The sequence below is a fragment of the Temnothorax curvispinosus genome, unplaced genomic scaffold (assembly GCF_003070985.1).
Source record: "Temnothorax curvispinosus isolate PA1 unplaced genomic scaffold, ASM307098v1 QBEX01005645.1, whole genome shotgun sequence".
Classification (NCBI taxonomy): Eukaryota; Metazoa; Arthropoda; class Insecta; order Hymenoptera; family Formicidae; genus Temnothorax; species Temnothorax curvispinosus.
The window spans coordinates 14,948-42,762 of NW_020215425.1; the positions used below are offsets into that span (position 1 = coordinate 14,948).

The 27,815-nt window shown below is 51.1% G+C and overlaps 3 protein-coding genes across 3 annotated transcripts; all 3 read right to left on the reverse strand.

Moving 5' to 3' along the window:
* Positions 1–7,540: 7,540 nt before the first annotated feature.
* On the reverse strand, positions 7,541–8,557 carry LOC112455007. The gene has a single exon (XM_025016678.1). It carries the CDS (start codon positions 8,555–8,557, stop codon positions 7,541–7,543), a length of 1,017 nt encoding a protein of 338 aa, XP_024872446.1.
* A 2,151-nt stretch (positions 8,558–10,708) lies between these two features.
* LOC112455009 lies at positions 10,709–13,448 on the reverse strand. Its single transcript, XM_025016680.1, has 2 exons — positions 11,609–13,448; positions 10,709–10,917 (listed from the first exon to the last, which is right to left on the reverse strand). Exons 1-2 carry the CDS (start codon positions 13,439–13,441, stop codon positions 10,906–10,908), a joined length of 1,845 nt encoding a protein of 614 aa, XP_024872448.1. The 5' UTR covers positions 13,442–13,448; the 3' UTR covers positions 10,709–10,905.
* Positions 13,449–22,235: 8,787 nt separating this feature from the next.
* Positions 22,236–22,577, reverse strand: LOC112455008. The gene has a single exon (XM_025016679.1). The coding sequence runs from the start codon at positions 22,575–22,577 to the stop codon at positions 22,236–22,238; it is 342 nt and encodes a 113-aa protein (XP_024872447.1).
* Between the last annotated feature and the right edge of the window lie 5,238 nt (positions 22,578–27,815).

The following is a 27,815-nucleotide window of genomic DNA, read 5'->3' on the forward strand; positions in this document are numbered from 1 at the left end:
AAACATCCGGTTTGCCGGACAGACCCGATATCTTGAACCGAGCGTCGGACCGGCATGAAATTAAATATGCGTACTCGGGGAAGGTCGAGAAGACGTCCGAATCAATCGCGATTGCGATCTGACCGCGCAAACACCCGGTTTGCCGGACAGATAACAAAAACTAGGATTGCGTCACCAGGGACACCTGGTACACCCGAATATCGAAGCGCGATCAAAATCCGACCATCCTAACCGGGGGTTGTCCGGACAGTCCGGACAACTAGTAGTTTCCGACGTCGGCTACAGGAAGTAGGGCCGGAATACGGTCAATTAGGGCCTAAAGAGTAGGCATCCGGGTCGCCGCCATTGGCGGACGTTTTAAACGCGATCCAGACGTCTTCTCCAGGAAGTCGACGTGGAATCGGGATCAGGGACATCGAATAGACCTTGCGCATAGGTCGGCGCCGTTCAAAGGTCAATATTTTAAAACCTGAATTGTTGCTACCCGGAAGTCGAAAGAGCGCAACGCATATAGTGTACTAGCGTTGGAGATTTCCATCGCAAACATCTGGCGCACACCTGGTGTGCCGAAACGCGTAAACACCTTTTGTTAAGACGTAGCATGGAAATTTCCAGAGCGGTGAAAGCGGCCGAGACCCATTGGGAAGGGGAAAATCTCGGTGGTAGGGAGCCCGAGAGAGCAACGTTTCTCGAGGCAGTCTCTCGTGGTCGCTCGAAGGTAGCACTCTCGCGCGTATTATACCGGCGTATCGTTGAAAAATATTCGCGAACGCGAAACGGAATACGATATTTAAGACTACCTCAGCGGCTATAACAAACGGGAACGCCCGCCAACAGCGTTACATGACGTCGATACGAAAGACGTACGGGTCTCGCGTACCTGAATCGCGAATTCGCACTTTGCGAGACGTGCGACCGCCATTTTATGTGGCAATCGTTAATTGTGAACCACCAACATTGTGCAACTATAGTTAACAATAAAAGCAATTGTTATTTGCAAAAATACAAACGAAAATATCATTACTTACCCGGAAACTTACCTGAACAAGCGGCTGTCCGGCCATCTTGGTGATAGCGTGGTCCGATCTTCAAGGTCATCACAGATTCTACTTCAGAGGAGGCCATTGATGAGGAAACCGTGGCGGAAACCTGAAAAAAGTTGATATTAGTTGTAGTTACGCGGACAGTTCTCGGTTGTCCGGCTATCTCCCAGACGCGTTGATCCTAGACATCGGTGAGCAGCGGTGATCTACGACATCGGCGATGGTGATGAAGCAGCTGTCGACGAAACCTGAAAATAAAAGAGAATTAGTGGCGTTTTACTTATATTAATGTCGGGACTTAGCCGATCAAGCGGTTATCCGGCTATCATGGTTCCACGGATGAGGTAGATGAATGATCGATAGTGGAAACGATTGGCACAGCATACCAGAGGAGGCAACCGTGGCGGGAATTCGAAAAGTCAAAGGGTTAAGGAGATATTACCTGATCAAGCAGCTGTCCGGCTAACAGGTATCCCTGGCTGGCCGATTGAGGTCATACCTAGCGGTATCCAGAGCTCAGGCGATGCTTATCGAGCAGTTGTGGCGGGATTGAAAAAATAAAATTGTTTAAACAAATTGTTCACATTTTGGCTGATTTTCATTACGAATACCTACCTTCTCGGTATATAAAGGTTAAACCGAGTGGCGACCGATGACTAATAGGACAAAATAGCGTACCCCGTGGCCCGATTATGCATCGTTCGGTCACAACCTAACCTAACCTTGGAACCGGTGGCTGAAGTCACCGTTCCAAGGTCGGATCCTCATAGCCTACAGACACCGTACGAGCCGATGGACCAGACGGAGGTGATCCCGAGGGTTCCGGAAGCCGTACAACAGATCGATGAAACTGACCAATCGATGGACCTAACGGAAGCAGAGGTGCAATTATTTATGTCAAACAACGACGCGGAGCAGTTGGCCCTGCTTCAAACGTTGCCAGAGGTCATCGAGGAAGAGGAGGTCGTGGCCCAGTGCAGGGAACAGCCCGTTGGACCGCAGGACGAACGCGAGAGCCAATCGAGGGACGAGAAGAGCGTCGAAGATCAGCCCGATCAGACCGAGGCGTCGGAGACAGCGGCGGGAGCAGCGACGGCCCCGTAAAACATAGCCCACCCCGATTGCGCGAAAACACGATTCCGGATAGATTGGCCAATAAGAAAGGTCGTACCGGTATAAAGTGTGTATAAACATCTTTTTGATTTTATATTATTTTATTTTCAAGTCTATTGTTTTAGTTTATCGTTTGATTAAGCATTGAGAAAGTTTTACGCCAATAGCGCGACTACCGACCCAAGAGGTCTCGTTTTTACATTAATTTTATCATTTTATAATAATAACGCATGTAGCGACCAATAGGAGTGTAGGGAGTCAAATACACTGTATTTTATACAAAATAAGCGCAAACGAACAACCGAAAATCCTTTCGACCAATCCCACGCATCCCAGAGCGAATATCAGTAGGAGCGAAGACAAAGCCATCGCGAGAGCCAATCACAGGCCATGGACTCTGATAAATTCAGAATTATAGTTCTTGCATTCATTTTCATTCTTTTTGCGATTTCTATCGTATGCATATTACTTTTAGCTTATTCGCATTCAGTGGGAGCACAACAACCGTATTATTTAACGTAGAGTTAGTAGAGTCAATAGAGTCAGCGAGATGCGGCTTAAAGAATACTTGGTGGTCACTTTGAGCATATTCATACCTTTGATAATCAGTTTTCCAGAGATACATACAGTTAGCATAATATTCGTTCTATATACCTTATACATCTTATTATTAAGCCTCGAGATCGATCCCAGACTGATTCCCGACAAGCGATGAACCAATCACGTCGAGTTAAGCGTGTATTGCGTCCGAGGACCAATAGCGTCCGTTTTACGTACTTCAGTTTTAATTATGCATGTTTCACAGTTTTATTGCAGTTTTGACACAATATCGAGTAGCGACAGCCAATGGGGCGAAGCCCTGATAGTTTTATATCGATTCGTAGAGTTTTACCTTTATTTTCATATTTCACAGACTGTATTGTCCACGACAGCCAATAGGAGCGAATCCTGGCTAATTTTGCATTATTTGATTCATTTCTAAGTTTTCTAAGTCATTTAGCCTATCGGAGCGCATGGAGCGACTCTGCCGAACGAACGCAGCGATCCAACCAATCAGAGACGAGCATGGCTCGAAATAGCGAGATTCGCGTTATGATGCGTTTAAACATTCAATTACAATTACTTTTATGTTTTCCCTGTCGAAACTGTTAAGATTTATTATTATTTTGTATGCGATACGCATTTCATATACTTACTGTCGGAATACTTACCGATGACGGTTTCCCGTCCAATGATTGGGCGAGACGATCCCACGAAGTCCGGTACCTGAAAGAAAAGGAGAATTAATCGATGTATTGATTCTAGTACGTGATACTTACCTGCGTAGCGTCGGATCGTCAAAACGACCTATGATTGGTCACTCGGAACCGTTCCGAGTGACTAAGGCTGGTTTCACATGGGGCGTAAGATGCGTATGCGTAACTTGCGTCAGCCAATCAAATCGTCTCAGTATTTAATCGTATCATACGCGTATAGTAGCTGAGATGATTTGATTGGCTCACGCAAGTTAGGCATACGCATCTTACGCCCCATGTGAAACCAGCCTGACCCGCGAACACGCACTTTGTGCTGTTGCGACGGCTGGCATTGGTTGACGCAATGCGGAGATCGCAGCGAGAGCCCATGTCCGCCGTCCAATCGGGATTCAGCATCGTGATTGAGCTGAGCCAGTAAACCGGCTCAGTTAGTTGCCAATTGGTCAACGACACTCGAAGGATCGTGTCGCCCGTAGAGCAGCGACGCGATTGGCCGAGGGCGAGAAGACGCGCGAAATGCACGAGACTCGCGCCGAAATGAGCGGCGTTGCGCCGGCGCGAGCAGCCATAGTGGGAGAGCGAGACCCGTTCCTCCCGGACAGTCCATCGTTGGCACTCGAAGCGGCAACTCGTACTTCGGTTCCGCGTAAATCATTCGAACCCGATCGACTTATCCCGTTGTCCGCTAGCGACATTAGCGTGATTATTGATATTTATTCGTGTTTGCGCGATAACGGGAGTTAATTGTGCGGCACGCAAACGACCCTGAGAGTCGTAATAAACTCAATATCGTCGGTACCGTTGAGAACGTGTCCGCGATCGTAGCACATGCTGTAAACCAGAGAATTATTAAATTGTTATTTGTTTATAATAAACAAAGAGTGTTTATTCGCGACCCCGGTCAACATCCTGTCCGAATATCCATGCTTTACGTGCGCATTACCAGGGCGTGGCCGACGGCCTTGAACACGTCCGCGACGTAGAACAGCGGCAGCCGTTACGCTGGAAGGAAGGAAGGGGCAACGCATTGCATCAAAGTTTCTGTATAGATCCAGAAAATACAGTGGCAACCGTAATTACAGCCCAAGTAGTAAGTGGCTATATTATTCAAATTTAACAGCGTCAACCGTTGATCCGGTCACAACCTAACCTTGCAGCCGCACGTATCACCGGAGACGACAAGGGCACCAACAGCAGCGGTCCCGAGAGGGACGAGGCGGAGCCACGTCCAACTTAGTTTTAAGATTAGCGTTCGCGTCCCGAGGATGGGTGTAAAGTCGGATGACGCTACCAAATCTTGGATTTCCGTTGGTCGATTACGAGCCATTTTCATTTAGCAGTTCCATTTTGCGATTGGACCGTAGTCTGGAGAGCGACCCCATCCGGCGGACCATTAGATGTAAGCGTAACATGCCGCGTCCGTAATTTTCTTTTTCTTTTGACGCAGTTGAGGCTCAAGCAGGGTAACTCCCCGAGAGGAGATAGAGATTTCTTTTGGTTTTACAATCACGCAATTTTATTTTGTTCCCGTCGGCGCGGATACGGGAGGTCGTGCGGCGGCGCGACAGGGCTTGAGCCCAACAATACTTTCCAGGAAAGAGGAGGCTCCCGCGCAAATGACCGGGAGTCTTCTACGCAACATGTCGGACGAGTCGTGACGATCCATGGAGCGGGAGGATGACGTACAGCGAAATGGTGGACCGTTACTGCGGAGCAATGGCTGCAGCGTCTCGGCGGTTGTCCGAGACCCGATAAGGTAGATGCGTGCCACAGAATGGCGAAAATGGCGTGCGAGCGGAAAATGGCGGACCGTCCACAAAATCATAGAATACGCGACGGGCGGGTAAAAACTAAGAGCCCTGATCGAAAAAGGGGGCCCGCGAAAAGTGACACGCGCGTCAAGAGTCAGATCCGACCAGTGGTGAGAAAGATGGCGGACCGTCGGGAAATTTTCGAACCGACGGCACTTCGGTAAAAAAATACGTCCCTGATGAGAGCACGGGGTCCCCAAGTCACGCATACGGGGTTGGCGACGTGTTACGGGAACGCGAACAGGAGATGGCGAACCGTCCGCGAACTCGCGCTAGGTGCGTCATCTACGGGGGTTGAACACTCCTGACATCGGGGGGCACTGCGCCAAGCCCATGAAACCGGGTCCCGATGAGACCCGTCGGCCGGGTAACGAAATGGCGGACCGTCCGGGAACTTGCCCTAGGTGAGTCATTCCCGGGGAAAAGACATCCCTGACTAACGGGGAAGTCCCCACGAACGTACATATCCGGTCGCCGTCGAAATCCGACAACCGGTAACGAAGTTACAGAACCGTCCGCCATTTCGCGACCTGGACATCTTCTGCGGGGAAAAACCGTGGAGGGTATCGTACCAGGTACGGAATAGGCGTCAGGAGAGGTCGGCGTCGTCGGCGGGCCCGGTGCTCTGCACCAAGACGTCTTCTTCAGGAAGTCGACCCGGGGTCGCGTAAAGAGACGGGGGAAAAGGCGTGCGCACGGGTCGGCGTCGTCGTGGATCCATAATTGCGGGAGTTTAAAAACCACTACCCGGGGTCCGTCTCAGGACGTCGATTACATGGTACTCCAAGTGGAAATTTCCACCGCGGACAAAGGGCACAGCCGGGGGTAGGCAACATGTATTGTAACTGCGTAGCGGCGAACATCTGGCGCACACCTGGCGACTCGAAAGTCGTAAACAACCATTGTTAACGCGGAGAGCGGAAAATTACCGCGAGGAGAAAGCGACCGAGAACCCCATGGTGGGGGTAACTCACTGTAGGTAGGGAGCCCGAGAGAGGAATATTGCTCGAGGCAGTCTCTCGGGGATGTTCGAGCGTGTAACACGTAATAAACTTCGCTCTGCTTCGTCGCGCTAAGTCACCGCGATCGTCATGCAAGTGCTATAATTGCGGCTCGCCAACATTCGTAACAACCGGGAACGCCTGCGGAACGCGTTAATTGTCGTCCTTACAAAGACGAACGGCCTTTTTAGACCGAAATAAGATCGTGCGTCGTAGATAAACGGGGCGTGTGTGCCTACATATACGAGCGTCCGACATCTTTTGTGACTTAAGGTTTTGTGAACAACCAACACTGGAAATCAATATAATTGAATAAATTAAACATTTTTTTCGTAAAAGATTTCGAAAATTTATTAAATTGGACTTACCTTCTACTTACCTGATCCATTGGCGTCGATCACTCGAAGTCCCTCGTTGATCCTGGATTCCGGTAGCAGCGACGATCCCGATCGATGACGGCGATGATCCAGCGGTGGCAGGAATCTGAAAAAAGAAGAGAATTAGTCTAATTGATAGTTCGAGATATCGTTTGATACTTACCTTCTCGGTGGTTCAAAGGTCAAACCGAGTGGCGACCGTTGATTTCTAAGGACACGCAGCGTTGATTCGTGCCTCCAGTGGTACCGTCCGGTTACAACCTAACCTTTTTTTTTTTTTTTTTTTTTAACGCTGGGGAAATCTTCCACTGCTGGGTTCCCGAGCAAGCCCGGTATGTGGCCCAGCAGCTCCCTCTGTTGTTGGAGGGGGAAGACCCCCCCGCTCTCCGGGAAGAGGACGAGGGGAGTGTGGGATTCCACGCACGCTGCGTTCGATAAGTGCAGCGCGCGCAGCCTACCCACTAAAACTCCAGCGTGTGTCCCGCCCTGGCGTTACGCGGGTGCCTCGGAAACGACGTAGTCATGACTTTCGAGACACCCGCCGCCCAGGTGCTTCTGAGATCAGAGGCGCTTCTTTCCTAATTCCCGCTTGGGAAATACCATCAATGTTCGACAGAGAGTGACACAACCTCTCCCTGCCGCGCCCTCTCTTGCGATTAGAGAGGATTGGGTTGAGGGACCCAGGAATCCCCGCCCGGGCCCCCAATCCCCTCAGTCTATATTCAAGCCCCCCTTTTCTCCTCTGAAAGGAGGGAGGGGGCATATATCAAAAAATATTCCAAGCCGCTAATTTGGTTTGGCACGTATTTCTCCCATCCGAACTTTGGAGGAGAAAAGGGGGGATGTATATTACCCCAACCTCCCCCGCCCCCGTGCTTTTCCCTCTTCCTCCCCTCTTATCCCACCCCGGTAGGATCCACCGAGGGTGGGAGACGGCGATTACGGGGGGGGGGGTCTCCATCTCCGGTTACGAGGTGGCAGTCCTCGCGGCCGTCGGAAAACCCCTCCGTCGCCGTCCACGTCTGTTTGGTCCGGCGCGGGTTGCTCTCCGCGCCGGATTCTCTCTGCCTCCTCCTTGGCGGCCATGACCCCGCCGCAAAACGATGCCACGGCGCGCCAATTTTGTTCCCTCTCGACCATTGCTGCCACTATGGCCGGGAGGGATAGATCTTCCCCAACGCTGGCGCGCAGGACCCGGCGCTCTTCCGCCCACGCTGGGCAGTGTTCCAGCGTGTGCTGCGCCGAGTCCACCGCCTGTGCGCAGTGATGGCACTGCGTGGTCCGTTCCTTGTCTATTCGACACAGGTACTCACCGAAGCAACCGTGCCCGGTGAGCACCTGCGTCATATGGAACGTCAATCCGCGTCCCCTTCTGTTGACCCAGTCCTCGAGGACCGGTCGGACGGCACTGACGACCCTCCTGCCCGGCAAAGCCGGGTTGTCCAAGTACTCTTCCCATTTGGCGAGGAGAGCCGTCGCAGCCTCTTGGCGTATCGCCTTTTTGACCCTGGCGCTGATCTCCACGTTCCGCCTCTGAAGCTCCCGCGTTCGCCGGAACACGTACGCGTGCTTGTCCGCCAAGAGCTCCATTGGAGGCAAACTGGCCAGGGTCGAAGCCGCCGCGTGCGAGGTGGTGCGATAAGCCCTAGCCACCCATATGGCCACCAGTCTTTGAACCCGGCGCATAGGCGCTTTTAGGCTCTCGGTGGCCATCATTTTCGGTGCCCAGATCGGGGCACCGTATAGGGCTATCGAGTGCACCACCCCGGCGTACAGTCGGCGAGCACCACTACCGACTCTCCTCAGATTAGGCATCAGTCGGCAGAGACTGTTAGCCGCAGCCGCCGCCTTCGAAGCCGTGCGGGCGACGTGTTTGCCGAACCCCCATGTGCCGTCCAACCATAAACCGAGCAGCTTAAGCCCGGTCTTAATTGGGACGCGGACTCCGTCCACCATCAGGGACCCATCGACAGGTGGCTTCCCCGACAGACGGCGGTCGTAAAAGTACGCCGCCTGTGTTTTCTGGGGAGCCACCGCGAGCCCGAGGCCCCTGATGGTTCTGACCACGCAGGCCACCCCTATGTTGGCCAGTCTTCTGGCCTCCTCCTATGTTTTACCCTCGACCCCCAGAAACGTGTCATCGGCGTAGCCGGTGACCCAGGAGCCGGGGGGAAGGGCAAGCCTCAGCACCAAATCGTACCCGAGGAGCCACAATAGTGGGCCCAGTACTGAGCCCTGCGGCACTCCCCGGGTTATCAATCTCACCCTCCAGACCCCATTCTGGTCCATATAGGCCAGTTTCCTGTCCCGGAAGTAATCAAATAAGACCCGTATTAGATAGCGAGGGACGTCGTGATACTCCAGCGCCCTCGCTATCACGGGCCAGGGCAAGGTGTTGAACGCGTTGGTAGTGTCGAAAGACGTTCCTAACAACACCCCACCCTCCCTCCAAACGGCCTCCACGCGGGACTTGATGGTGTTTATCGCGTCAATGGTTGACATGCCCGCGCGAAAGCCGTATTGGTCCGCGAACAGGTTCGGACCGTTCCGGGACAGGTGCTCGAGGAGGCGTTCGGCGATGATCCGCTCGAACATCTTGCTGTCCTCCCCGAGCAAACAAATCGACCTATATGCGGAGGGCGAGTCCGCTGGCTTGCCCTCCTTCGGGAGGAGGACCAGTTTGGCCATCTTCCAATCGCTAGGGAACCGCCCGGTTTTTAAGCAGTCCGTAAATAAGTTCTTTAGCTCACCGGATAGTTCCCCCGCGGCCAAGGCCCAGGCGCGGCCGGGTATGCCGTCAAGACCGGGGGCTTTCCCCCTCTTCATTTTCTTGACGGCCCTCAGGAGTTCCTCCTGGGTGACCCTCAGCTCCTCGCTCCAGTCCTCTTCGCGATTTGCAGCGAGGAATTCCCTCTCCCATCCCTCTTCTCCGGCAGGAAAGAGGGTGTCGATTACTTCCTCGAGGAACCGAGGGTCCATCGCTTCCGTTTTTGGGGGCGCCCTTGGTTTGAGTCTGTTCATAACCATTTTGTACGGGCGCCCCCACGGATCTTCCTCGAGCGTTTGGAGGAGCTCCTCCCACGCCCTGTCCCTGGCCACCCGTATGGCCCTAGAGAGGGCTGACCGGGCAGCTCGGTAACCCTCTCCAGCCGTTTCTATTGAAACGCAACCGCGCCCCGCTCGCGCGCGCATCCAAACACGCCGCGCCCGGACGGAGGAGCGCCTTAAATCCGCGATTTCCCCTGTCTACCAGTACGCGGCGCGTCTGTCGACGGTCTTCACCCGGGGCATAGCTACGTCGCATGCCTGCGCCATTCTGCCCCTGATACCGCCAACTTGCGCCTTCACGCTACGCCCCTCCTCGGGCGGTGCCGCGCGCCATCCCGATACTATTATTGCCGCTGCGAAAAGATCGACGTTCATCTTTTTAACGGCCCATCTCGGCGATCTGGCCTCCGCGTCGCGACGGCGGGCCAGCACCGCAGGAGGGACCACCGAAACCTCTATTTCTATGTAGAGGTGATCGCTCAGGGTTTCAGATTCCCCGATTACCCTCCAACCGCGCGTAAACCTCGCGGCGAGGGGATTTGCCCAGGTGACATCGATCACCGAGCCCCCGCGCGCGCGCACGCACGTCGGCGCCGAACCCACGTTTAATACGCACAGGCCGAACTCCGCCGCCCACGCCTCAAGGACCTGGCCCTTTCTGTTCGTGACGGGGGATCCCCACAGAGCCGATTTGGCGTTAAAATTTCCCGCCACGATTGTGGGCCCCGGGAGGTGTCTCCTGACGCAATTTTCTAGAGCCCCCAGAAACTCCTCGTATTGGACCAGGTCGATGTTCGGCGAGACGTACACGCCGATCACCGAGATGGGCTCCCAACGCGCCGCGACGCAGTGTTGTCACGCCGTGGGTTTTTCGACCCGCGCGAGAGCGTCGTGCGCATGCGTCAGCTGACGTCACAGCAAGTAACGTATACACTTCGGCCAAATATGAGGTATCGTCAGGTCCCAGCAAGAAAGGAAATGTGAAGGAAGTTGCAGGGGGAGAAGAAAGAGTTTATATTAAAAAAATAGAATGTAGTTAATATAAGTGGTAATAACAAAATTAATTTATTTGTTATTTTGTACGTCTGCAGCCGATTTATTATATGAATACCAACATTTGTTGCTAGGGTAAGGGAAACTGCAGAAAACCTTACCAGTATTAAAAAAATAACATTGTACATAAGAAATATACATATGAATAAATATACATGTGATAAATACTTCATATTGCCGCAGTCTGACGAAATGGAGGCATCTCAAGAAGGTTGCTAAAACAAAGTAAATTACTGATTAATAACAGATACATATAAGACAAGTCTCTACAAATAAAATACAAAGAAAATAATAGTGCAATTGACAATAAATAATTAAATATCTAAAAAAATATTAAAATAAATATTCAATAAATACTTAAAACTCTCTCAGATGCATGCACCTGTGCATGCTGGATCGTAGAAAGAAAAAAAATAAAAAAGAAAGAAATATAACAGAAAGAAAAAAGTATTGCACTGCTTTGATATGTTGATGTTGTCACACAAAGTAAAACTAAAAAATTACAATAGATAATCTGCAAAAAATAATTGAACACGAGTTGTGTGACAACAAAGTAAAAATATCATTAGTTATCAGTGGAATAAAAAGAGGAAAGTGTCCATGCTCAAAAATATTAAAAGCAATGGCAAAACACATGGGTCGCGGGAGCAAAAAAAAGATTTTCAAAGAAGTTGTTACATTTGTACTTGTTGAAATGTTACTAAAATATTTAAAAAATGAGGTTAAATTGACACTAGAGGGAAAAGTTATAATAAAAGCATGCGTAAAAATCAACAATTTCTATTTATCTTTATCTTGACTATTGTTAAGAGAATATAAATTCTTATAATTGTGCAGTTCTAAATGTGTTGAATCTACTTTGAAAGTGCGACAATCAGTGTTATTAGTTTGGAAACTAGAACGTACTTTACAAACTGCGTCCAAAGTGGCGACATCAAGCCGATTCCTCTTTTTATTTTTCACATCTGTAACAATTGAAAAAATTCTCTCTGCTTCGGCATTGGAATGTGGAAGTGACATAACTGCATGTACTAAATTTTCTAAATTTGGAAAAGACGGTTCACCATTCAAATTCTTTTTTTGAAAAATATTATTCCACATGTCATCAAGTTCTAAGTTAGCTAAATGAATTTTATCCGCGTCATTAAATACAATAGGCAACGTTCTCCACTCACAGGCTAAAGCCGTAATATCGGAAATTTGAAAATGTCTTGCTACATTTCTCAAGTCTGGAAAGGTAAGTCTACTTTCGTCGCTCAACGCTATACTTGGATCTAAAAATGTCAGTTCTCGAAACATTTCATTATTGTAAGGCAATCGTTTTATCATTTCTTCTAACGCGGTTATGTAAAAAGATAAACATCTGGATTTTATTTCTATAACAAATTCTAAAGACTCTAATTTTAACAAAGATTCGCATTCGGGACCAACATATATTGAATTTAATGGTAAAAAATTTTGCAAGTTAATAATTTCTAAAGAAATATTTTTTAACGCCTCAGGCAGCAAGAAATTGTTACCTATCTGCTTTATTAAATGCTCACTACTCTCAGCTAATTTATGAATTAAAATGTTCCTTCCTTGAAAGAACGCATTAAACTGATTAAAGAATTTCAAACAATATTTTAAAAATAACATATATGCTTTAATTTTATTATCATTTAAAGTATTAAAGATTGTTATTGCCGATTTATTTTTACTTTCAATAGTTTCCAGGTGGAAGTAATGTTTCAAGACTTCCCAGTTATCGAGAAGTCTAGTAACACACTTCTGTAAGACGAGCCATCTTGTACCTGATAATTTTAAGATTTTACGTGATTCTACTCCAAAAAAGCTCTGGAAATCGCACAGGATAGCAGATCTTTTTGCACTGGTCGAGAAATATGTAGCAACTGCATGCAAGACATCTTCACAAGAATCCGGCAATTTTGAACAAGCTTTACTCGATATAAGAGCTGAGGAATGGCATATACAATTTAATACAACAAGGGCCGGTACCTCTTTTTTTAATCTACTTGCAAAAGAATCTCGAACTCCTATCATCACAGAAGCGTTATCACAAGCCATTCCTACAATATTTGACAATGGTATTCCTTTACTTTTTAAACATTTTTCAAATGCAGAATATAATTTGTCTGCAGAACAATCCGTTGCATCTAATGCAACTAATTGTAATAATTGAGTAATGCACTTTTTGGTTTCTAATGATACATACTTTACTAAAATACAAAGCAACTTATCGTTTGAGATACTTGTGCTTTCATCTACTAAAATAGAAAATTTCTGACTTTTTAAAGTTGTAATAAGTTTATCGGTTTCGCGTTTTCCTAAGACATTTGTTATTAATTTTGTACATTTTGTTTTTGACATTTTCACATCGTTAATTACCGGTGCAGTTTTTTTCATTAAAGGGACCATGTGATTTACAGTTCTAAAAGCTATATTATGTTCCGCGTAAAAAGCAGCTATCTCTATGTCGGCTGTTTTAACTTTCTTAACATGGTCCGCATCTTTAATATTACATTTGAGCTTAGGCAATAAAGCAGATGGTGTGACATTACGGCTCTTACTAATATTCGTCACATGTAACTTTGTTTTGGAATGTCTTATTAAATCTGATTTGCCACATAAAATAACTTTATCACAAGCCGTGCAGAGAGCCTTTTTATTATCTTCGTGTGGCATTAACCATTCTTTAAAAATATCTATACTTAACCAAGAGTACTGGAATACTTTCATTTTTGATGTCCTCTTCTTTTGTTTGATGTCACCCGATGTCGACGGCTCTGGATGATCCATCTCCGTTGCGTGATTTTCTCTATCACTGCAGAATATCTTGATCTGCACAATATAACACACTGCTAACTTATTTCTTACAACAAACGCCAGAAAAATACAAGGGACCCCTTATACGCACCTATTGCTGCACCTTCTTCTTCTCCTTCTTGTATCCCTAACTTAGATCCGTCCTTATTCATACAGGGCACAGTTTATTATATTACTTTGGAGCCTCCAGCTCCAGCGCCCTTGTTGCACCTCGATAACCTCCGTACTCCGTTACTCCGTAGCTGGCGTGAGCTGTGACGTCAGCTGACGCATGCGCACGACGCTCTCGCGCGGGCCGAAAAACCCACGGCGTGACAACACTGCCGCGACGAAGCCATTCGCCGCTTCGCTTATTGTGATTGGGGGGACAAGCCGCGATGGGATGCAGTAGATGGCAACCGAACCCCGGGCGTCCGCGACCCAATTGGGATGGTTGGGTGGGACGCGGTACGGTTCGGCTAGCACACCTATGCCACAGCCACGCTCAGCCATTGTGTGCACAAACAGGTCTTGTGCCGACCGAGTGTGGTTGGCATTCCCCTGTATGTATTTAGTTCCTCTAGACATTTAGTTGTTGTGGAACCTCGTCCACCTCCATCTTCTCTCGATGGTCGAGCGATTTACTCTCCGCTCTTGCTCCTGTCGAGCCCGAACTTTCCCCTCATCCCTGGAGATTTCTTTCCTTTCTCGTTCTTTGTGGCTTTGGATCCTCCACGACCGCCAATTTCAATTGGACCTTTTCGATCGACCTCACTAGGGGAGGTTGTCCTTTGACGGCCGTCTTTGGAACTCTTGGCTCCTTCTCCGCAGGGGCTGTTGATTTAGCCCCTTTGTCGGTGATCTGGCCGTTATCGACCATATTTCTTTCCGCCTTTGCGGCTTTGCCGGGAGCCCTTTTACGGTTTGCCGGCTTGCAGACCTTGCTACCAGCCCTATGACCGGCAAGGAGCCCCTTGTCGGCGCACACTGGGCACCTAGGCACCGCGTTACAGTCCTGCGCCCTATGTCCAGGCTCGCCGCATCGATAGCACCTGTTGCTCCTGTCCACCTCGCTTTTACAGGTGGCCCTAACATGACTTCCCTCCAGGCATTTGAAGCACTGGAGGGGGCGCTGCTCCAGGAGCTGCACTTTCGCGCGGAGCCACCCTACCAACAGGCGGTCCTTCGCCGCAATCGCGTTGGCTGCAGCGACGGGGCACTTGACCCACGCCGACCGCAGACCGTTAGGCGCCCTTCTTATTTGTCCCACTTGTATTTGGGTAGTGGGACATTTCCCAGCCTCCTCGATTGCTTTCGTGAGTTCCTCGGCGGAGATCGAGTCGTCCAACTCGCTCACCCTGATCTCCGCCGTTTTTATCGGCCTGCCAATTCGTACGTCCTCTCTTTTCGTGAATATTTCACCCATTCTACGGGCAAGGGCATCCGCCTTTTCGTTCCCGTCCTTACCGGGAATCTCGAGGGAAAGAGCCCCGGTTGCTACTCTCCTGGCTCGAAGTCCGCCGACAATTCCCAGCTCGGCTATATTTATTTTATTTCTCGCCTCCGTCAGAATCTCCGAGTATTTGCCTTCCGGACAAGTCACCGTAACCGCCGCAGTTTTAGGCACCTTCCTCTTACTCGGGAATGTATTTTTAACCGCCTCCTCTTCGTTGCCCCTTGGTTTGGTGGCTGTTTTGCCTCTCGCTTTAAGGGCATTTTGACCTTGTTGTGCGGCCTTTTGCTGCTCCTGCGCTTTCCCCTTGTTTCCACCCTTGCGAGCGACTACGGCCCAGCTCGTCTGAGCTTTATTTGCTGTCGATGGGGGGAGAGGAGTTTCCGTCTGTTGACGTTGCAGCTGCTGCTGGTGTTGCTGGCTTGCCGCGCCCGCTTTGCTCCCAGCGTCTTTGTCGCTGGCGTTGACAATGGGCGTTGTCGTCGTCGTCACCGTCGCTTTCGGTTTCCCTCCTTTTGCTTTCTTTCTACCGATTACTGGCACTGGCACGGCTGTTTCTACGCCTCCCTCCATAGCCTTGCCTTTGCCTTTGCCTTTGCCTTTCTGAGTTTTCGTGGCTACCGCTGCTACCACGGGAGCGCGCTCTTGCAATAGCCTACTCTGGAGGTTCTTGAAGAGACCGATTACCTTCTCGGTTATTCTTTCCAGGAGCCTCTCTTCCATATCTCGGGGGGGGGGGGTTTGGACGTCGTCTGCCCGGGCTCTCCATGCCCAAACCAAAAGACATCCGTCCCTCCCGGCGGGTCTTCCCGGCTTCCTTTATCCTCGCTTCTGCCGGGAGCCGCCTGCTCAATAACTTTTGCCACCCCTTTGATGGGTGGGCAGACTGCAGCAGGCATGCCATTCTCGGCGATGTCTTTCAATACCGCCGCTCTAGTGGGCCCTGCCTCGTTTTCCTCTTTGCTTGTGTCGGAGTCGCAGATGGAGTATTTTGGACGATTCCTGGGGACTGATCCTCGCGCCGAGGGTTGATTGTACGGTTTTTCCGTCTCGTTTCCTTCCTCCTGGGAAGCTACGCCACGATTGTGTAGTGCTTCCTCGCATCTACAAAGGCCCTTTGTCAGGCGTTCGTTGTCCGCGCGTAGAATCGCTATTTCGCCTCTAAGCAATTCCAGCTCCGCCTTTTGCGCATCTTTGTTTTGGGTTTTCTCCGCCCGCAGAGCCATGAATTTGGTCGCGGCAGTTATGACCGCCGCGGCCCTGTTCAACGCTCCTCGATATGTGCTCGACATATTCGTCGTATTTGTAGCGACTTTGTCTATTGCACGTACCTCCTCTAGGATTCTGGCGGGAAGGTCCCTCGTGGGAGCTTTGTTGAGCTCCTTTAAAGCCTTCACCTCTCACTCTTTCTTCCCTTTCGAGAGGACCGCCCCTATAGTGGGGTCAAGGACCTCCCGCTTCAGACGCTTCTGTATAGCCTTTTCTCGAGCGGCATCCCTCTTCTTCCTTTCGTAATCACCCGTAGTAACAGGGCGACCACGTTTGCCCAATATCGCGGGCCTTGCTCCCGATTTGATCACCATGGGTTTCCCACTCTTCGTGAAGGCAAAGGACTTTGCGACACTCTCCGCATCGCTGTCGCTGTCCTTAATTACCTCCACATCCGTGGCAGGTACCTCCTCCCAGTCCGAGTTTCCGGTTGCCTCGATCGCCATGCGCGTTTCGTCGGCATCAGACGGTATTTGGGACGTGTGGATATGTCCCTTCCCTTTGCCGGGATCCTCTAGGGGTGTTTGACTCTCCTTCCCCTTCATGTCGAACCCTCTTCGTGCGTCTAATGCACGCTGCCTTCTTTCCTTGACGCTTTTAGGCGCCGATAGGGAGGACCGCGCCTTCCTCTCCTCAAGTCGCGACTGCGACCGAGTCTTTCTCCCAGACTCGCACGACGACGCTCTCGAAAAAGGTCTAATACCGATCTCTTTCTTCCTCGCCCCTGCATCGTCCACCTCCATCTGCTCTTGAAATATAACGTTCGGCCCGTCGTTTGATGACGACGGAGAGAGACCGGGACAGTGCTCCTGAGAGCATCTCTCATCCGCCGGGCCCTGGGGGTCCGAATCCCCTGGGCCAGTAAACGTTACTCCTTTAGAAGACATTTTCTATAAGAGTTTAGTTTGGTTTATTTTCGGGGTGTCCTTCCCCTAGGCTGGTTGGCATCACCCGCCTCACGAGCCCAGCCTGCCCGAGCCCTCGGGTATCCTCGGGTTTGCCATACCCGTATCGAGAGCGCCCTCCGAAGGCCCCAAAGGACCCCCAGAGACCGCCCCCGACCCCTGAGGCACCGTCCGCCGGTCGACGCCGACGAGAGAACTCCGCCACCCCCACCCGCGCGCAACGAGGGGTGGCCGGCCGAGAAACCTCGATCCCGGCCCCGGCCGAGCACGCTCGATCCCGGTCCCCGCCACGCACGAGCAGGGACACGGAGCGCCCACGCCACCGCCGACCCAACGGACTCCGCATTCGTCACCGGCCCTTACGTCCGGTGACCAGACCCGCTGGCCCCGATCCCGGAATATGTCCGAGCGGCCCAACGGGTCTCCCACCCAGGACGCCTGGCCCCGACCTCGAAAGATGTTCGAGCGGCCCAGGCGACCCTCCGCACTAGGGGAACCGTGGGACCACGTCCCTGGTGTGCAATCCCTTAGTACGGGCCTACCCTCCACCCAGCCCAGCACCACGTACTGGGTGGATGAAAGGCGGTTATCCCCTCTCCTAGGAGAGGGGATCTTCGCGACCCCGCGGAAGGGCGATGCAGACCCGCAGCGCCAACAGCCAAGGTTTCCCCGGACTGCCGCGCTCCCGTCGAATGACGAGGTGCAGGCCTTTTGACCCCCAACCGCGAGGATACGGCCGGCTTTACCCCACCCCAAGAAGGGACAAACCCCAGGACCATCCACCCTGCCGGAACACCGGCGTGCAATGGGTGAATGGCCCAACCCCGGGAGTGGGGTGACGTGGTACGGGAAGAACCCCGCAACCCCCCAGGCCGGACGACCGCCGGACCGGGCCATTGCCCGAGAGATCCGACGACCGCCGTCAGCCCAGGGGGAGGCGAGGGATCATCCGTCCCACTTCTCTCCCCAGGGAACCAGTCTCCCCCCCGAGCCTGCCGGAGCACCGGCGTGCAATGACCGAGAAGGAGCCCCCCTGCCCCGTGGTTTTTTATCGAGGTTTTCTTTCCTCTAGGCCGGTGGGAGGAGTAGAAACTCCTCCCTCTCGGTCCCGGCCGACCGGGCGATTGCAGTCAGGGCCGCCAACCCCTACCGGCCGTTGGAGTCTGGATGGCCAAAGCCTGATCCAGTCTCCTAAGCGGGGCGGCCGGGCCCCCGGTTTTCTGTCTGGGTTTTCCTTCCCATAGGACGGTCGGGGGAGCAAAAGCTCTTCCCTCACGGCCCCGTCCAGCCGGACAGTTGTTTATAGAGGTAGTCTGCCTCGCGAGTCCTGAAAAAGGACTCCCCGGTCCACGACAGACCTTGCGGAATGCCGTGGATTATGGTACTGATGTGCTCGGGCACTCCGGGTTCGCAAAACCCGTAGTGGAGGGCTCCCCCGGGCCCCTAGAGGCTCCGGAAGGACTCCCCCCACCCCCTGGAAAAAACCCAACTTTTTTTTTTGTTAACGCTGGGGAAATTTTCCACTGCTGGGTTCCCGAGCAAGCCCGGTATGTGGCCCAGCAGCCCCCTCTGTTGTTGGAGGGGGAAGACCCCCCGCCCTCCGGGGAGAGAACGAGGGGAGTGTGGGATTCCACGCACGCTCGATAGCGCGCGCAGCCTACCCACTAAAACCCCAGCGTGTGTCCTGCCCTGGCGTTACGCGGGTGCCTCGGGAACGACGTAGTCATGACTTCCGAGGCACCCGCCGCCCAGGTGCCTCTGAGATCAGAGGCGCTTCTTCCCTAATTCCCGCTTAGGAAATACCATCAATGTTCGACAGAGAGTGACACAACCTCTCCCTGCCGCGCTCTCTCTTGCGACTAGAGAGGATTGGGTTGAGGGACCCGGGAATCCCCGCCCGGGCCCCCAATCCCCTCAGTCTATATTCAAGCCCCCCTTTTCCCCTCTGAAGGGAGGGGGGGGCATATATCAAAAAATCTTCCAAGCCGCTAATTTGGCTTAGCACGTATTTCTTTCATCCGAACTTTGGAGGAGAAAAGGGAGGGTGTATATTATCCCAACCTCCCCCGCCCCCGTGCTTTCCCCTTTTCCTCCCTTTTTATCCCACCCCGGTAGGATCCACCGGGGGTGGGGGACGGCGATTACGGGGGGGGGTCTCCATCTCCGGTTACGAGGTCGCAGTCCTTGCGGCCGTCGGAAAACTCCTCCGTCGCCGTCCACGTCTATTTGGTCCGGCGCGGGTTGCTCTCCGCGCCGGATTCTCTCTGCCTCCTCTTTGGCGGCCATGACCTTGCCGCAAAACGATGCCACGGCGCGCCAATTTTGCTCCCTCTCGACCATTGCTGCCACTATGGCCGGGAGGGATAGATCTTCCTCAACGCTGGCGCGCAGGACCCGGAGAAAACTTTTTTTTTTTTTTTTTTACATGGGGAAATCTTCTCCTGCCGGGTTCCCAGACGTCGGTCTGGTATGTGGCCCGACAGCCCCCTCAAGTGTTGTGAGGGGGAAGACCCCCCCGCCCTTCGGGGAGAGAGACGGGGGGAGTGTGGGATTCCACGCACTAATGTGCGTGACCTACCCACTAAAACCCCGTGAGTGTCCAAACTATGCGTATTTATGGGGACGCCCCGGGAACTGGTTATCATTGCATCCGGGGCGCCTCCTACGCTGAGCCTTTGGTTAGGCTCTCACCTCTCGAGCTTTGGTGGCTCGCAGCCTGCCGGCCGATCTATTATCTGTGATGTGGCAAGGTGTGACACCACCTCACCTCGCCACTCCTCCTTTTCTTGTATGAAAAATGTTCAAGATCCATAAATCCCTGCTGGATCGTTGAACCTCTCTAATCTTCTCTTGCCGTTTCACGGCTAATGGCTTCTCTCTATAGTGAAGAAAGAATGCTGCAGGGTTTAATGGTAGTTTTCTCCCCGCGTTCTATCTATTATAATGAGCCCCTTGGTGAGGGAGGAGGATGTACCTCTCCTCTACGGACTCGCACATCTTCCTCTTTACGGGCCATCACCGATCCGCAAAAACCAGTGAAGGCTCTCCACTTCTCCTGATTCCCGACCACAGCTGCCACTATGGCCGGGAGGGAGAGATCTGGGCCGACCTCCCCCTGCAGGACACGGCGCTGTTCAGCCCACGCTGGGCATACCTCCAGCGTATGCTGCGCCGTGTTTCTCCCCTCGTCGCAATGGTGGCACTCTGTCGTGGCCTCTTTACCAATTCGATGCAGGTACACACCAAAACACCCGTGTCCGGTGAGCACCTGCACCGAATAAAACGTTACTCCGAGTCGCCGTCGTTCATCTAGCCATTCCGCCAGATGGGGTCGGAAAGCATCGACCGTCCTCTGTCCCCACTCAGCATTGCCGAGCCACTCTTGCCATCTACGGACAAGGACGGTCTTCTCCTGGAGTCCAATCGCTCTACGCGTACGCGGCGGAACCGGGTTCTCCTTCGCCCCAAGCCTCGCCACGCGCTCATATACATTAGCTCGTTGCCTGGCGGCAAGCTCCAGCGGGGGAAGTCCCGCGAGCGTAGTCGCCGCCGCGTGTGAGACAGTGCTGTAGCACCTGGCTACTTGCAGAGCGACCGTCCTCTGCATCTGGCGCATCTGCGTCCTGATGCGGACGGATCGCTCCGCCGCCGGGACCCAAATTGGTGCCCCGTATAGTGCCACAGCATTAATTGTCTCCGCGTAGAGCCGGCGAGCCCTGTTGCTCGCCCCTCCCAGGTTCGGCATCAATCTTGCTAGGCAGTTGCCGATGGTCTTAACCCTGGGTGTCAGGCGAGCAAAGTGCTCGCCAAAACTCCAGGTCTCGTCTAACCATAGGCCCAGCAATTTCATGCCGGGCCCCACAGCGACTCGGATTCCCTCAACCCTGATGTGGGCTCTCGGTGGTCTCCCCATGAGCCTGTCATGAAACAAGACGGCCTGGGTCTTCTGAGGAGCCACCCTTAAACCCAGTCTCCTCATCGCGGCCACGACTGCCGCCACTGCGACGTTCCCTTGAGCCAGTACCTCCCCCCAATTATCGCCCTCAACTCCCAAGAATGTGTCATCGGCAAAGCCGTTTAACCAACATCCCGGGAGGAAGGCGACCCGGAGAACATGATCGTATCCTATGTTCCACAGGAGTGGTCCCAGGACCGACCCCTGCGGAACCCCCCGCACGACCAGCCTTGTTCGGACCTCACCATCCTGGTCTGTATAAACCAGTTCCCTGTCCCGCAGGTAGTCATATAATGTGGCCACCAAATAAGAGGGCACTTCATGGTGTTGAAGTGCTTCCCTTGTTACCCGCCACGGCAGGGTGTTGAACGCGTTTGCTACGTCAAAACTGACGCCAAGCAACACCCTGCCTTCCTCCAAGACGGCCCTCAGGAGGGACTCGATACGTTTGATCGCGTCGATAGTCGATCTTTCCTCCTGAAAGCCGAATTGCGCCTGTGATAAATCAGGCCCCGTGCGGGACAAGTGTTGGACGATTCGATTGGCTAAAATACGCTCAAGGAGCTTGCCAATTTCGTCCAACAAACAGATCGGTCTGTACGCCGATGGCTGGTCGCCGGGTTTCCCCGGTTTGGGAAGGAGGACTAGTTTCGATCTCTTTCACGCCTTGGGGAACCGGCCTTGCTTGAGGCACCCGCTATACAACTTACGCAGATGCTCAGCTAGCTTCCCAGAGGCCAGGATCCAGGCTTTGCCCGGCACTCCGTCTGGCCCTGGAGCCTTGCCTGCCTTAAGTTTGCGAGCGGCTCTTCGCATCTTGTCCATGGACACACCGGATTCATCTTCGTCCCACCCTTCCACTACTGGTGGGGGAGGACCTCCGTGAGCCCTTTTCCCGGGGTCATCCGGGAAAAGGGTACTCATGGTACTCACCACTTGTTCTAGAAATCCAGGGTCCATGGACTCCGTTACCGGGGGCGTCCAAGTCCGCAGCTTGTTTAAAACCATGCGGTAGGGACGCCCCTATGGATTCTCATCCAGGGCCACCAAGAGTTCCCGCCAGGACTTATCCTTGGCCTGTTTTATGGCCCAGGAGTAGAGCCGCTTGGCGGAGCTGTACTCTACTCCTGACTCATCCATTCGCCGCTAGTCCTGGCTACGTCTAGCCCTCAACCAGCGGCGTCTGGCCCGGACAGAGGAGCGCCGCAGCTCGGCGATCTCTTCCGTCCACCAATAGGCCGCCTTTCTCTTCATCGGCGTGACGAGGGGCATGGCAGCGTCGCATGCAGCCTTCATAACTCCCCCGATCCAGCCGGCAGCTTCGTCCACATCTTCCGAGGAGGCCGCCGGATCCTTCGCCCAGAGCGATACGCTCATAGCCGCCCTGAGGAGATCCGCGTCGATCTTCCTTAGAGCCCATCTGGGAAAGCGCTCTTCTGCTTCCCTACGACGGGCCTGTACTTCCGGCGGGATGGCCGAAAGAGACATTTCTATAAAAAGATGGTCAGAAAGTGACTCTATTTCTTCGGCCACCCTCCATCCCTCAATCCTGCGAGCGACCATGGGACTAGCCCACGTGAGATCGATTACAGATTTTCCCTGTTGTCACACGCAGGTTTGTACCCGTCCGGAATTAATTATAATCAGGTCCAAACCCGCCGCCCATGTCTCCAAAATTCTGCCTCGTCTGTCAGTGACCGGGGAGCCCCACAACGCGGATTTCGCGTTGAAATCCCCGGCCACGACTATCTGGCGTTGAGCGAATGAAATCCCAGAGATGCAGGCCCTGAGGTCCGCCAATACCTCCTCGAATTAAGCCAGGTCCACGTTTGGCGAGACATAAATGCTCGCCACATACACTCGGCCCCCCTTGACGACAACGTACCCATCCCCTGCTTCGAATTTCGAGCAGGGGACAGTCTCGGCCGTTCTCCTCCATGTAATTGCCGCTAGACCACACCTGCTACCTGCCCATAGCGAGTGGTCGTGCGGTACCCGGCACGGCTCGGCAATTATTCCCAAGCCACAGTCCCGCTCCGCCATTGTGTGCAATAACACATCCTGCGAAGCACGACTGCGGTTCAAGTTGGCTTGGATTATGCGGTGAGGGGGCATTAGAATGCTTCATCTCCCCATATGTCCTCCGCATTCTCCTTACCCCTGGCTGGTTCATTATCAGTCGCAGTCGTTGTTGCCTTCATCAGCTCCGACTCCTCCTCCTGCGCTATTGTTTGGATCTGCGTCATTGGTGGGGTCTTCCGAACTGACGCATTTGGATCCATGTCCTTCTCTTTCTCGAATTGTTCACATGTCTCAATCCTGTGAGTGGGCTCCGGAGTTTCTATCTGTGATGTGATATCCTCCTCTCTTTTCACTTTACCCCCTCTCTTTCTTTGGGCCTTAGGGTTAGACCCTCCTACTTCATTCTTGGTCTCATTTTCGCTACTTCCAGTGAAGTCAGCCGACCTCTTAGTTGCCTGCTTGCCGACGATCTGCAAGTTAACTGTCTCGATGGACGTTATACAGGGTCCCTTCCCAGTAACAGCCGTTGTTGCCTCTTTCACATCCATTGGTTCCACTTCCCTTTCCCTCCTTCGGGCTGGAGGTCGTTGGGTGGCTGGCGTGGGTAGAATCCTAGGCTTTTCCTTGCTTTTTGCCGAGGAGCACGCTTTGCCTTCGGCTCTGTGGTCTGCACGTCTCCCCAGGTCTGCGCACACTGGGCAATTAAGCTTTTCACGGCAGTCTCTAGCACGATGTTGAACTCCTCCACATTTATAGCACCTTTCGCTACGGTTTTCAACATTGGGGCATTGAGCCCTCACGTGGCCTCCCTCCAGGCATTTGAAACATTGGAGGGGCCTTGCAGGGAGTTCCCTTATCCTGGCCACGAACCATCCGATCCGCAATTTGTTCTTACCCTTGGGAAAATTTACTTTAGAAATCTTTAAAAAAAAACTTAAAACTTACTTTAGAGAAAAACTTAAAAAAAATTAAAGGTAAATTTGGACACTTTTAAAACTATTGTTTAAGGTAATCTTATAACTATAAGGTACTTACTTCAAGAAGAATGTAAAAAGAATCTTAAAATTATGAAAAGTAAATTTCGACAATTTTAAAGTTAAAAATGCCTAAATTTATTTTTCATAATTCTAAGGTTTTTTCACAGGGATAAGTACCCAGCAAACACAGAAAACACCGAGTGAGCAATTTGCTATCAAAGTAAGCATTGCTGTAAGTTAAATTTGTTATTATTTTATTTATTATAAATTTTTAAAGTGTTTTTAAAATATTATTCAGTACACCCATGTTTTACAATTTAATTTTCATTTGTAACTCTGCCAGATTTATTAATTGCTGGAGAGCTTCTTGTTTTGGTCTGGGTTTGCTAGTTCATTTAGTGTTCTATAAGTAATTGTTTTGCGGCTCCATTTGTTAAAATACTGAAATTATTGTAAAACATGCTACTTAATATATTTAAACCTGACGATAATTTAATACAATTTTGTTTTTTACTTGAAATCCTTTATACGAATCTTTTATCCTTTATACTCGTTTCAATGGAAGCAAACTATAAAAACTAAAGTAAATCTTATAAATTATTTCTTCCTAATAAGGATAGACATATAAAAGAAGATAAATATTTATATCTTATTTTAAAACTTAAAAGCATTTTAAAAATTCCAGATGCAATATAGAAATAATAATAAAGAATAGTTACACACACTATTTTATATCACAAGTGCGTCTAAAGTTTAAAGAAGGACTTGCGGGGGGTAAGGGGGGGCGAAACCTTTCCGAGTTGAGAGAAATGGGCACATAGGCGGGAGGGGGGGGGGGGGACCCCCCCCCCCCCCCCGAGTCGAAAGTCGAGGCGCAGGCGAGGAGGATGGTGCAGAGCCCCTCCCCCCGCCTATAATAAAAGCAACGTTTATTACAGGAGCAAGCATGATGTAATTAGAAAGGTGAAACAACATTACGTATGCGCAGTAGTCCAATGTCTTGACATAAGAACTGGGTCAAAATGCTCGTAGGCTCGAGGCATCTCCGTTTCGCAGACGGCCTTTGCAGGTTAGGTTTTCGCCAGCTCGTGCTCGAGGGAACGGTGCCGGCACGTGCCGGGCTTCCCGATGATCCGCGTTTCGTTCCCGGAAGACGCGATCTCGACGACGGACGGCTTATCGATCGTCCTGGCGTGCGAATCCGCGCGACACACGTGCACACACATACACACCCGCTACGCGACTTCTCGACGATTTCGGGTACACGAGAAATTATAAAATATACCTTCCCTACTTTACCTACATTACCATTACCGCCTTTACCGCCTAACTGACTCGTCACCATGACATAACCTCAATCCTACCACGTTCTCTAAACACTTCTATACTTCTTTTCTCTACTTGCATCCTACTATCTTCCTTCATTCTCATCGCATCCCCTACTTACACCCTATCTTTCCATTATCCCTACTTGCCACATACTAATCTTTAAACCCAGAAACAAAGCTAAAATCGCACAACGCACTTTCACCGCTACCATTCACACACGCGCCATCTAACCAAGTTCAACTTTAAAATACTTATAACTTTAACTTTATAACTTTAAACCTTAAAGATTTAATTACATGAGATAAATCTCCTTGAAAATTTGCTTCCATGTAACTTTTAAGTTAAGATCGAGATTTATAAAAAAACTTTAAAGTTTAATGTTTTCTTATGATTACCTAAGATTTATTAAAATTACTTTAATGCTACTTTTCCACTCCTTTAGAGTACCAGAATACTATTTTAAAGTCAATTTTTAAAACCTTTGGTTTTTTAAGATTATTTTACAGTCAGTTTTAAAATATTTTAAAATTTCTTAGATTACTTTAAATTAACCTTGTACACACTTTAATTTACCTAAAAATTTCTTAAGTAAACTCTTAAATTTTTAAAATTACTTTTAAGAACTTTAAAGTTATTTAAAGTATATTTTCCCAAGGGTAGCTTCCCGGATGTTCCGCGTCATTCCCAGAGGACATTTCGCCCACGCCGTGTATAGGCCGTTGGGACCTTGATTCATTTGACCTACCTGGATTTGAGCTGGTGAGCAACCACCCAACTCCGCGATAGCCTTTGTTAGGCTGTCTTTAGTGACCGAATCGTTCAGGTCGAGAACTCTGATCTCCATAGTTTTTATCGGTCTGGACACCTTTATATCCGGTCTCCCCTCAAACAGATGAATCAATCGCTCTGCTAGTCTATCTGCCTTATCGGAGTTACCTGCTCCGGGAATCTCAATAATGAGACCCCCGGTTACAGCTCTCTTAGGCTTCAGCCCCTCTGTTATTCCAATTTCAGCGAGACTTATTTTGCTCTTCGCTTCTTTGAGGAGCTCCTCGTATTCACCCCCAGCGCTCGTAATCGCTACGGCCGCGCTTCGCGGTAACTTGACCCTACCCTCTTTCTTCTTGGGTTGACCAGCGAGTTTTTCGGTTGTCGCCTTGCCCACCGGTTTTGGAACTGATTTATTCTCTTGATTAGGGGTATTACCATTTCCCCCGTTTTTTACTGCGACGTTCTTCACCGTTTTACCTCTCTTCCCCACCTTGGCCCAGCCATCTTTGAGTGGGGCTGAGGGTGCCACGGTTTTCGAAGTATTATTGCCCCTATCCGTCTTACCATTAGATGTCTGATTATTTCCGGTTGATGAACCCTTGATCGACTTTCCAACAGCCTCCGCATAGGACACTGCCTTGGCCGTCTTAGCCGTATTAGTTATACTAGCTACCTTAGCCACTTTTCCTTCTCTGGTCTTATTGACAGCTTTCTTACCGCCCTTTTTAACCTGGGCCTTTTTGGTCGGGGGTGTCTCTTTAGCCGCAGTGGGTTGTTCCCTTCTCGCTACAGTGGTCACCAGTGAGGTCGGTGTTTTCTCATTTACTGGCTTGCTGATCGAGTTTGCCAGTTCGGCGATCATCCCCTCTATTCTTGTCAACCTGTCCTCAATGGGACTTGTCCTTGTTTCTGGCTGATTCAGAGGCTGGGTCTGACTCGGGGGTTGAATTAAAGGATGAATGGAGTCCATTCCTCCCATCTCAATCTCCATATCTGTCTCTGTCGGTCTGGCAGCCGGAACTGCCCCTTCCAACAGTTTCCTTTTATTGCCTACTGCTGGCCTTTGAACGGCAGGCACCCCCTGGGCCTGTATGTTCTTTAGGATCCTTAGGCGGTTTGCCTCGGCCTCCTCTTTTTCCTTTTTCTCCCTTTCCGCTTCCTCCTTGTCCGAAGAGGTATCTAGGGGAAATTTGCCGATCGTTCTTTTCTTCCTGTCCTTTCCTCCACATACAGGGGGCTGGCTCATGGAAGAGGTGTCCGCAGTTCCGCCAACCACTCTCGTTTCTATTGAGCCTTGCTCTAGACCTTTCTGATTCAAGATCACTTGATTCATCAGGTTTTTGAGCCGCTCGTTGTCCTCCTTAAGTGTTTTAACTTCATTACGAAATTCGTCCACTTCTATATCGCGATCCAACTCGGACCGCACGTCCCTCATCCTTCCGACTAAGTGCGTTGTGGCGGCTGCGATTGTCGCCGCCGCATCCCTCAGGAGACCTTGATCTGTTCCCCTGAGGTTACCGGCAGTCTTACAGATCTTGTCGACTATCCGCACCGATTTCATTATTCGTGTCGGCAAGTCGTCCGTCGGAGCCTTACTAAACTCCTCCAGCATGACTTTCTCCATCTT

Bases quoted from the DNA above. Each gene is read 5' to 3' on its own strand.
- LOC112455007 (XM_025016678.1), bottom strand. From the start codon at position 8,557: ATGGTGGACGGAGTCCGCGTCCCAATTAAGACCGGGCTTAAGCTGCTC.
- LOC112455009 (XM_025016680.1), bottom strand. From the start codon at position 13,441: ATGAAAGTATTCCAGTACTCTTGGTTAAGTATAGATATTTTTAAAGAA.
- LOC112455008 (XM_025016679.1), bottom strand. From the start codon at position 22,577: ATGTCTCTTTCGGCCATCCCGCCGGAAGTACAGGCCCGTCGTAGGGAA.